Source organism: Gadus macrocephalus, chromosome 4 (genome assembly GCF_031168955.1).
Source record: "Gadus macrocephalus chromosome 4, ASM3116895v1".
NCBI lineage: Eukaryota > Metazoa > Chordata > Actinopteri > Gadiformes > Gadidae > Gadus > Gadus macrocephalus.
Window position 1 is genome coordinate 20945177 of NC_082385.1, and position 11514 is coordinate 20956690.

Consider the following 11514-nt stretch of genomic DNA (forward strand, 5'->3'; position numbering starts at 1 on the left):
ACACTACTAAACTATATCTTATGTTATGGTGCTTACACACTGACCAACACACTATTAAACCATACCTTCAGACCAGGTCTTATAATATGGTGCTTACACACTGACCTGGTTGGTATAGCAATATTTCAATATTTTTCAGACGAGACATACAAGTCACTATCGTCAAGATCGATAGTTCATTTGCGTTGAAAGTACAGCGCATTTGCTCCAAATAACAGCAGTTATTCTGTCCTACACCCAAATCAAGGATTGAGTTTGCAATCAGCAAGGCAGGTTAACGAGCACAGCGACGCAGGCAGGCTGGAATTGAAAGCACAGCGGCACCACCGATGTAGAATGACGAGTTGGAGTGCGGTAACGGAAACTATGTTATTGCGTCAACAAATATCGATCAATATCTTACATTTACATTCTGCCTGGAAATATAGAGATACAACTTTTGGTCCATATCGCCCAGCACCTAGACTGACTAACACAATATTAAACCATACCCTCAGACCATTTCTTATGGTGCTTACACACTGACCAACACACCACTTAAACATATCCTCAGCAGAAACACCAAACTTTAGAATGTGGTCCAAAGGCGATTCGCCATGTTTGCAAACGAAAACGTAATCGGACAACAGCCAACACCGACCACTTGTCTGGCACACATGCCTGACGTTGCCATTTGTTTGGGCCATGTCAGATCCAACCTTTACGCAAGAGAGATGTTTAAGGAGAGGGAGGCCTAACCATCAAGCAGCTGTAGCGTCACGGTTCGGTCCAGGTACTCCCACCAGTGCTTCCCGTCCATGGACACTGGGATCTCCCAGTTGGACCACTTGCATGCCAGGTGTATGCACACGCACGCGATCACCGTGGGCTTGTGCTGGAGGCAGAAGGTGGTGAGGTGCAAGCTGTGGAGGGGGAGGAAGGAGGAGGAAGGGGGTAGAGTCAGAGTAAGTCATGGTAAGACGAGAGGCTAGAGGTGGGGGAGGTTGAGTCAGAGCATCTGTCAGAATCGGGTGGTGTATACATGAAACATAAGGAGCCGTAGCAGTAAGACAGAAACTACGTTTCGTTTCAGATGTGGGCTCCAGTTTGTTTTTCCAAGTTACTTCATGAATTTGTTTGCTGAAAAAATGTCCACCAGCAATATTAAGTTTGGTTAAATATGAGTTGGCCAACCGTGAAAAGGATTTAACAAAAGTTGTGAAGATAAGGCAATTGGAAAATATGTTGCTTATACACACACACACACACACACACCACCCTTACCTTATGAAACGGGTACATTTGGGAAATGTACATATAAGATTTACGTTTCAGTAAAGTTAAATTCGCCCATGGCATCAACGCCATGGAAATGCGTTTATTTGACTACGTTAAATTTATGTGGTGGTTTTAAGGTTTTTCCGCAATGAGCGAATACAAGTTCCTGTCCTATGCGAGTGTGTTTAATAAAAGTCAAATATATGATTTCCTCAATATTCGTTACATGTTAATTATTTGTGCCTTACTGAAACTAAGTGTTTCTCAACTCCCATTTCAACAAATGCATGCCGTTTTACAAAAAATAGAACATTCTAAAAACAAGTATACATTTAGCAGTTGAACATCCAACTATAAAGTGGTTAACTGATGTAAATGCATCATCATGGCACCTTGATATGGCACCAATACTACATGCTCTTATTTTAATTTAAGTGCCATCATTTAATTTAAGTGCCATCATTAGACAATTCGAGAGTAAACGACAATATTTAATTCAAATAATTCATCTGAATTCCCGAAACCTTGCAGTGATTCTGTCTGAAACGTTGAGGCTTGAGAAAGACTTGTGGTTCAGTAGTACAAGTGATGAGGTTAACTTGGTCGCTACGGATTATTAGTTTAAATCTGCGAAATATTTCCCAAACTACATTGCAAATCAATGGTGGGACCAAACGAATTGATTGTGAAATTAGGTAGTTGTGAAACTGAGATGTTTGTTCATACATATTCAGCGACTTAAGTTTGCTAGAAAACACTTGGGTTTTAGAAAATTCCCAAATTATACTGTGGTGTGATTGAAAGAAAACTGCCAAACCGGCCAGACCAGACACATCTAAGTAGATGCCATCATTTCCACACCAATAAAAAAAATTAAACGATGTTGAGCTTCTTTATCTTCTAGATTATCCTTTCCGGTTAGGGTATATTTACAATTACTGTATACATAGTTTAAAGCTGTATATATATTATATATATAAATATATATATATATATATATATATATATATATAAAGGCGCAGCCTAATTTGCAGTATAGTTTGGGGGTTCATATTTTGCTCTAGAAACAAAAAAGAATAAAGCAAATTGATTATCATTATTTTGTTAAAAAGACAAACATGTTACTCATACTTACCAGGGGAATCTCTAAGTTTACATCTTTTCAATCTTTAGTGGCAATCTAGGTTCAGGCTACCAATGTGTTATTGCTTTTTGCTTTAGACAAGGAGACCATGGCGATTTAGAGCACCACTACACTCCACAATGTGCATTCAACCCCTATGTGCCAACACAGATGCCCCTGCACAATACACCGCACACAGCGGCCTGGGCCTGGTACACCACACACCCGCCCCCAGCCCCCCGGCTCGGGGTAAGCCTCGCCGGGGGTCGCAGGAGGTGAGTGGGTTCCAAAGGCCCGGCCGCTTCCGGGGCGTGTGACACAGGGAGGGGGACCCTGCAGTACAGGAAGCTATAGTGTGCCATCACAGTGCAATAAGGGGACAGGATAACCACCTGTTGGTAGCCATGAAATAGGAAGTCTGAGCCAAATCCTTGCTTGCTGTGGATAGGAAGAGAGACAGGAAAGGGGTCAGACTTTAGGAAAGGGGTGTCAAAAGAACAATTCTTGCAATATGTTAAAGAGTCATATACAGCATATAACATATACAGCTTAACATTAAACAAATGGCTGTCCACCCAAGAGAGCAATGACACATGGTTGTTCATTTCTGGCACGATGTTAACCAAACAAAGGGTTGGTTCATGCTATAAAATTTGAGACAGTCCTTTTTCAACTTATAAGCCAACTTCATGTCCCTTCATATCCAACAGGTCGTTACAGATGGACTTCATGATATACGTTTCTTCTCGAACAAAATGCAAACAGAAATGAACTCTTGACCAAAAAGCGATGGTAACAATAATAATGTTACAAGGCGTCAGAGAGAAGGAAGTGTATACCTCGCACTAGCTGGGAACACCTCACAACATCTGTGTGTGGATGTTCAACTGTTATTTCAAAACCTGGAAAGATTCAAAAAAGCTGTTCAGCCATTTAGCATGCACAACCGCCCACGTACACGAGTACATGGAAGGGTTGGAATTAAATATACAAATGACATGGTAGCCCGGGTACAACCTAATCCTCCACATGTTAGGGAGAAGGGGAGGACGCTCTTGTCATTATCCCTTCAAGTGTGTTAACATAGACATAAGCAACCAGACAGCCCTAGATAAGTGTGTTGGCACACGACACTAATCTGGTACCCCTTAAGATCTGGTTCAAGTTTGCCTCATTGGTAAACAATTAAGAGGCTTCATATCAAATACTTCCGTGCCACCTCTTTAAACAAAAGTGGAAGATTCGTGGGTTAAAAATAAATGTACAGCACTAGGGCCATGTTTCATACTCTAAGTAGTGTCCTCGTCCGTTTTAAACGCTGCTACATCTGGGTGGATTAGGTGATTTAAATCTTAACTATCCCCTTCTGGGGTGGACGCATGGTAAGAAAAGTGAATCAAGCTTGGTGCGGCCTGGCTTGGCAAGCCCTACTATAGGAGTCTCATGAAACCACGTTTTTAATTTACATGATGTCCGTCAGATCAGTTGGTGTTAAAAGGTTGTGTAATTTGGTAGGCATGTAAACACACTTATTGAGGGAGAGGTAACTGCTGCCTTCTTCAATTCCAAAATAATTCATTTATGAAAAATATGCAATGTATATATGAGGATAATCGTTGATACTTCCCCCTGGAGTAACGGCTCAACTACTGCAGAAGGGTGCAAACATTGATCAACGGTTACAAGACCACTTACCCAGTGTTTGCAGCACTATAGTTTCTAGCAACACAAGCTCCTGGGCTTGCTGGTGATAGGCCTAAAAGTCGATCAGATATGCAGGATCAGCCTCAACATATTTCATCAACAAAACACAAACTGCCATGGTTCTCAACTTGGGAACAAGTCCTCAACAAGTGACTGACTATAAAACAAAAAAGTGTGTGGGGGGGATGTAGGTATGTGGGTTTGTGTATAGGGGGGGGGGTGGTGTGTGTGTGTGTGTGTGTTTACACATTTAGCCTTGGATACTGTGAGTTAACGTTAAGTATATATGAAGGAGGAGCAGCTGGAAGACTGGTGGTGGACTCACATTGCCCTTAGTGTCCAGCGGGGGGTCCTGGGGGTTCACGCACGCATGTGCTACTTTAATGACATGTTCAAGTTTCCTGGGCTGCTCCTCGACTTTAGCAGCGAGGAACAACGTGGTCTGAGAGATGATCTGGGGAGAGACGAGCCGACCATCGCGTTAGTCCATCTCAAAAGGTATCAGATAACCGAGGAGAACAACTAATGAGGCAATACTTACATTTCTGTGGAACTTCGTGAACGAATGGATCATATAAAACCTATGCATGTACACGATCGCAGTGTTGATGATCAACTGGGAGCTGTGGGGGAGGTTAAGGCATGATAATGACAAGATCGAGGCACTTCAGTTAAGAAACCCAACGCTGCGGACAGTCATGAAGTGCTCATCTGAAGGTCTGCTAACCAAATCTGCGTCAGTAACTCCTTCAAATAGAGAGATCAAAATCCTACTCTAGCCTTTTTCCACACACACAATTACGTTTAACAACCCCAGACGTTCATACATTCGTCGAATCCATCCATCGGCGTTACAAAAGAGTCAAAGGACAAAACAAAAGCCGGCTAACAGAGGCGGGCCGCTAGTCCTCACGGCTACTCTCAATACGGCTAAAACCACATCCGTAGCCACCGAATAGTGGTTATAAAACATACAATCAAACACGACAACGGTGTACACACACATTGTGTGGTGCTAAACGAGCAGATATAGATTGGAGGCACAGCGGCTCATTTCTTCCGAGTGAGCCGAGAAGAAAAGAGCAGCGCGGCCCGCGGTGATTAGCCAGCTAGCATGCTAGGTGGAGGCTAACTCCAAAGGGTCGCGTGATTAGCATGCTAGGCTAAAGGCTAACTCCGGCTGGGATACACGTTGAGTCTCTGGCCCATGTCTTGGATGAGGTTAGCGGCCTGCTGCCGGTAGGAGAGCTCCCGGTCGGACTCGACTCCGCATCGTCGGGACGGGGTGCTTTCGAGCTGCTCCCGGGAAAAGAGCCATTTCGACGAGGGTCCCCGGTGCACCGACATTACAACGCTCCCACATCAAGACCCGACGACGGAGACGGTGGCTGCGGTGGCGAAGGAGACGGGACCCAGTGGCGGGGCGGCGGAAGCTGTGTTGGTTCCAACGCATGCGTGTTTGAGCGGGTGGGTTTCTGACGAGCAGCGCCCCACGTGGCGGACGGACAGATGTTCGTGATTTTTGGTAATATTATTATGTGATATTATTTTAGTCAGTCTCAGAATTAATTAATTACACATGCATTTTTCATGCGTTATAGGAAATTTCAGTGGATAATGATTGTTATTGTGTATATTTTCATTAATTGTGTTATTGTATTGTATTCTTTGAAAAGTTGATATGCTTTGAAACGTTTTCAAATTGCAAATCACGTAGCCTACACAATGGGGGATTATCACGCTGATACGTAGTACTTCCGCATTCGGTGTTCATTGTGCACTGTGACATCCGGTGAATCACTCATCACTCTGGCGAACTGATGATGGAGGACCGGTGTTGTGCCGAATTTCGACCCCCCCGCATATTACGACCCCCCTTCGCGTGAACGCGCATTCGCTTATTGTCAACGCCCCATACTTTCATTTAGTTCGAGGCGCTCTTCCTTCCAACAATATTAGTCTAAATTAGTGTTTATATTCTATCACAACATCACAAGTTGAGCAACTTTACACAGAAAACGATGGCATATTTTAGATTGTAAGTTTGAAGACGAACACATCGCAATGGAACCTCCGACGGCGACGACCCATGTACGCTACAACATCACGATAATGAACTACGAGAGCACTTACATACGTAATAGTTAAAAGTAATACATTAATGCATTATGTTATTTACTCATATTAATTTTGACAACCTCTTGGTAGCCTACCCTGGAAAGCACATTTAACTGTGACTGATCCAAAACTAAGGAAATCCTTTACTAGGTACAGACTCAGTGAGCACAGCCTAGCCTTCGAGAGAGTGAAGGATATTGGATATATTGGATATATATTGAATATATCCAATATATATTTTCGATATATTGAATATATACTGTATATAATGGATATATTCAATATCCAGCCAATTTAGCCTGCCATATTCATCACCCATCTCCTATTTCTTGTTTGCAAAGTCTGAGAAACGTATTGACGGTCGAGTGTTGAGTGTTACTGAAAAGACATAATTTTCTTCATTATGAAGTCTTCGGCTTTGAACTTCAGGTGAACATTCTCCAATTATCACGAAAGTTTAGGTGAGTGACAGCTCACAGGCCTGTGGTGGCCTGTGAAGGATGTTGGATATATTGGATATATTGAATATATATTCAATTGAATATATCCAATATATATTTTGGATACATTGAATATATATTGAATATATATATATATATATACTATATTCAATATCCAGCCAATTTAGCCTGCCATATTCAACCCCCCCTCCTATTTCCTGTTTGCAAAGTCTGAGACACTTCAAATTTGACTGTAGAAATTTCAGACGTGTAGTCACAACAGGGGACATTTGGCGGGGGGGGGGTTGTATTTCGGCAGGCAATTTAGCCTGCCGTATTTCAACCCCCCTTCCTATTTCCTGTTTGCAAAGTCTGAGACGCTTCAAATTTTTTGGGCTTACATCGTTAGGCCACGGGATGTGACTGTAGAAATTTCAGACGTGTAGTCACAACAGGGGACATTTGGCGGGGGGGGGTTGTATTCTGGCAGGCAAGCCTGCCGTATTTCGACCCCCCCTCCTATTTCTTGTTTGCAAAGTCTGAGACACTTCAAATTTTTGGGGGTTACATCGTTAGGCCACTGGATGTGACTGTAGAAATTTCAGACGTGTAGTCATATCAGGGGACATTTGGCAGGTGTGTGTGTGTGTGTGGGGGGGGGGGGGGGGGGGGGGGGCAATTCATGCCGGCAGAATTACTCATTCAAAATGCTCCCAGTGTTGATGCCTACCATGTCAATATAATGAACAGTACACATTATGAATATGTGTATGGATGTACATAGGTGTATGCATGAAGTAATTGCAATTAACAACTTCTGACTTTGAGGAATATTCTAGAATAGACTTCCTTTCAGAAATCCTATGTAACATCAACAGATATCAAAGTTGAACACACATTACATTAATGAGCCCTACAAAATGTTGGTGCAAGTACAAAAGTAGTGTATACATTTACATTTTTTTGTGATAATAACCTGACTGTAATGAATACGAAGGATGCCAAGAATAGGTTTCAAGCGCAGAGATAGAATGTTTATTAACACAATTCCCAAGAAGGAGGCTGGAGATGGGTCAAGGGACAGGCAGGAGGTCATACACAGGAAATTTGATGGGAAGGCGAAGTCCAGGCAGGGAGCAGGCTAGGAGTCGGAGACTACATTAGTCAGGCAAACTGGTCGATGCACAGTACGGTTGTGGTGAAAACAAACAAGAAATAGGAGATGGGTGATGAATATGGCAGGCTAAATTGGCTGGATATTGAATATATCCAGTATATATTCAATATATATCGAAAATATATATTGGATATATTCAATATATATCCAATATATCCAATATCCTTCACTCTCTCGAAGGCGAGGCTGTGCTCACTGTACCTAGTAAAGGATTTCCTTAGTTTTGGATCAGTCACAGTTAAATGTGCTTTCCAGGGTAGACTACCAAGAGGTTGTCAAAATTAATATGAGTAAATAACATAATGCATTAATGTATTACTTTAAACTATTACGTATGTAAGTGCTCACGTAGTTCATTATCGTGAATGTTGTAGCGTACATGGGTCGTCGCCGTCGGAGGTTCCATTGCGATGTGTTCGTCTTCAAACTTACAATCTAAAATATGCCATCGTTTTCTGTGTAAAGTTGCTCAACTTGTGATGTTGTGATAGAATATAAACACTAATTTAGACTAATATTGTCGGAAGGAAGAGCGCCTCGAACTAAATGAAAGTATGGGGCGTTGACAATAAGCGAATGCGCGTTCACGCGAAGGGGGGGTCGTAATATGCGGGGGGGTCGAAATTCGGCACAACACCGGCAGTTCACTTTCACGACATCCCTGGTAAATGTACCCAAAGTCACGTTTTCTGAAGTTCACAGACTTACCGAACAACACTCCATAACAGCCCGCTCCAAACTGGACAAGGGATTGTTTATTTTTCGAGAAATATATCGACTACGAATGTGAGTGTCTGCTAGCTAGCTTACGTTAGGTAGGTTGGCTTATGCTAACGTCAGTTTGGCGTCAGCTCAGTCTGGAGGGATGAAATGATAAGAGATGAAAAATAAGGTAGACTTGTACTTCTTTGGTACATATATGAATGTGTATAACCAGCAGAAAGTGAAATGAATGTGAAATGAACTGAATGAATAAAGGAACTGAAAGAATAAAAGGATTTAATTCATTCCCTTTTTCTGAGTACATCATTTACTACATTATATATTAACATTATTTTGAATACTTTCAGGATGGACTGACTGGACTTTAAAATTGATTATAGATGAAAGACTTCTCATTCAATTACATACATGTCATTCAATATATACAATGTTTTCAGTGTACAAAATTACAGCTCCGGAAAAAATGAAGGGACCACTCCAAATGTTCAGTGCCTCTTGTTTTAATATTTATATATTATATTTAATATTTATAGGTACATGTTTGAGTAGAAACACTATTCAACAGGGATGTAGCCTTTTAAATCAAGTGGTCCCTGGAAGTTGGTCATCACACAGCAGACGGTCCACAGCTGGTTGACTGTCGCAGACAAGGTGAAAGGACAGTGCGTTCCCAGATGCCGTATTCCTTGACTCTGCCTATTGCTCTTTCTACAAGGATTCAAAGTCGAGCGATTGCTTGTGTTTTCAGAGCATCTTCAGTGAACTGCGCAGTGGTTAGAGATAAATTAATTAGTAATATTATTGTGAGTGCTTCAGTCCATCTTAAACATTTGTCTACATATCTTAATGGTCACATTTGGGTCAAAGTTTTAATTTGAAATGTTAATTCCTTTCATGCCTACCTGTCATCTTGAAGGGTGGTATAATCAGCGTTGCCCCACGATCAGCTAGTGGCTTCTCGATGGTGAAACCCTTGTCTGCCATGCAGCCATCTCCTGGCTCCAGTAAATCCAGCAGTCCACTTCATCTGTACCCTCTTCCATCTCTTCCTCCACATCCCTCCCTGACAAACCAGAAGAGGGTCCTGGACCTGGCTCTGTAGAGTGTACATGACATACATTAATTATATAGGATTTCCTATAATATAACTATTTGTAATAGCATAGTCACCAACATGTAAACTTCTCTGATTGGACTGAGAGCAGTCACCCCAGTCTGCTGCACACACCACAGATGTTCTCCTCTGTTCTTACTGCACGTCTTCTATTTCATTTTTTAAAAGGGTTTATGCTTTTTAAACCATTACAATTGTTCAAAATGCCTTTTATTTCATTCATTTTAATGAATGAATTACCTTCATCTTTGTATTGTTTTGAGACTGTAGTAAAATGTATTATATTTTGTATTATATTATGTATTATTATTATTATTATTATTATTTCAACACACACAGCTGCTCACCTCCTTCCTCATGTGGGGGCACTGGGGCTGATTCAGGGGCAGGGGGAGTTGGGGGCTGACAGACAGCTGCTGCAGCTTCTGGTGCACTTGACTCTGTTCAGAATGAGGCATCATTTTGACAGAGGGGAGATCAACTATTATTGAATAAGAACAGCTTGATAAATGTTTGACTGGATTGATTATTTAACTAATATAGCAGTAAAATGTAAAAATCCAGAGTTTTCTTGAGCTAACATGGTGAGAAAAGTGAGCTAGCTTATAGACCACAGACAGGGACAAAGTTAATATCCATAACTTTCCACCACAACAAACCCACCTTTTTTTTGGAAATACTGGGTGACATATTGTCGACCCTTCAACTCCTTCTCCTCTCTTAATTTATTTTCCTTTCTTTTTTGGCTGCCTGATTTTTGAGGCATACTGCTGTCTCCTCCGCTTTGCCCGCTGTGGCGCGCTGTCTGTGACAAATCGCCGGTGCGCTACCGGCTGCAGCTGATCCAGTCGGACTGAACCATTTTGCGTAAATAGAGGGGGGGAAGGGGGGGCCCTGCAGGGGTTGATGCTTCCAAAACAAATAAAGGAATTGTTACCAGGACATGGAAAATAAAACATGTGTGATTATATGTTAGTTAATAACTTAGTGTCATTATTTTTTCTGTATTATAATTTCATCATCATTAGGGGCCTCTCTGGGCCCCCCTCCATCATGGGCCCCTAGAATCCGTCTCCTTTACCCCCCCTTTTCGGCGCCCCTGTGCAACAGTACAGTAACACAAACTCAACAGGTTATGGGCCCAGGAGTCGTTCGGAAGATAAGTTTACCACCGACTAGAGAGTCGCGGCCGCAACGGACTGTGTGCTAGCGGGGGTGCTGGCTGAGAGGACTGGCGGGCTAACATGGCGGAACAACGAAGGAGATTGCCTCGACTGACGTTCGACGGAGATGAGACGAAGTATGAGCTTTGGGAGACCAAAATGATGGTACACTTTCATTTATCAGGGCTAAAGGATACTGTGTTAAGAGAACCGAGGACAGAAGTCGAGATAGCAGCAGATACAAAGAAAAATGCTGACGCTTATGCAGAGTTGATTTTGCTGTTAGATGACAAAAGCCTCTCATTAGTTATGAGGGATGCGCCCGATAATGGAAGAAAGGCTCTGCAAATATTGAGAGAGCATTATGCGGGGAGGGGAAAGCCCCGTATAATAACCACGTACACCACGTTGACATCGCTACACAAGGCTAACGATGAAAGTGTAATGGACTATATCATCAGAGCTGAAACCGCCATCACAGCACTGCGGAACGCGGGAGAAACGTTGGGAGACAGCCTGCTAGTTGCTATGGCTTTAAAAGGATTAACTGAGAGTTTCAAGCCATTCGCAATACATGTGGCACATACAGACGATAACATCACGTTTGCAGATTTCAAGACTAAACTGCGTAGTTTTGAAGAGACAGAGAAGATAAAAGCAGCCGACTCCAACGATAGTGTGATGAAAACACAAGG

General features: G+C 42.3%; 1 protein-coding gene and 1 long non-coding RNA gene across 2 annotated transcripts in view; both read right to left on the reverse strand.

The window, feature by feature from the left end:
- The window catches only part of LOC132456340 (cyclin-T2-like), a 54450-nt gene extending 48911 nt beyond the window's left edge, over window positions 1-5539 (reverse strand). The window contains exons 1-7 of the mRNA XM_060050671.1: window positions 5274-5539; window positions 4626-4707; window positions 4410-4538; window positions 4076-4136; window positions 3220-3282; window positions 2773-2818; window positions 739-902 (exon numbers count right to left, since the gene is read on the reverse strand). Of these exons, the coding sequence (XP_059906654.1) occupies window positions 739-902; window positions 2773-2818; window positions 3220-3282; window positions 4076-4136; window positions 4410-4538; window positions 4626-4707; window positions 5274-5431 (703 nt within the window). The 5' untranslated portion in view covers window positions 5432-5539. The remainder of the gene's footprint in view (window positions 1-738; window positions 903-2772; window positions 2819-3219; window positions 3283-4075; window positions 4137-4409; window positions 4539-4625; window positions 4708-5273) is intronic.
- Window positions 5540-8801: 3262 nt separating this feature from the next.
- Window positions 8802-9567, reverse strand: LOC132455532 (uncharacterized). Its single transcript, XR_009525271.1, has 2 exons — window positions 9445-9567; window positions 8802-9305 (listed from the first exon to the last, which is right to left on the reverse strand). It is a non-coding gene; the product is annotated as an uncharacterized LOC132455532 (long non-coding RNA).
- Between the last annotated feature and the right edge of the window lie 1947 nt (window positions 9568-11514).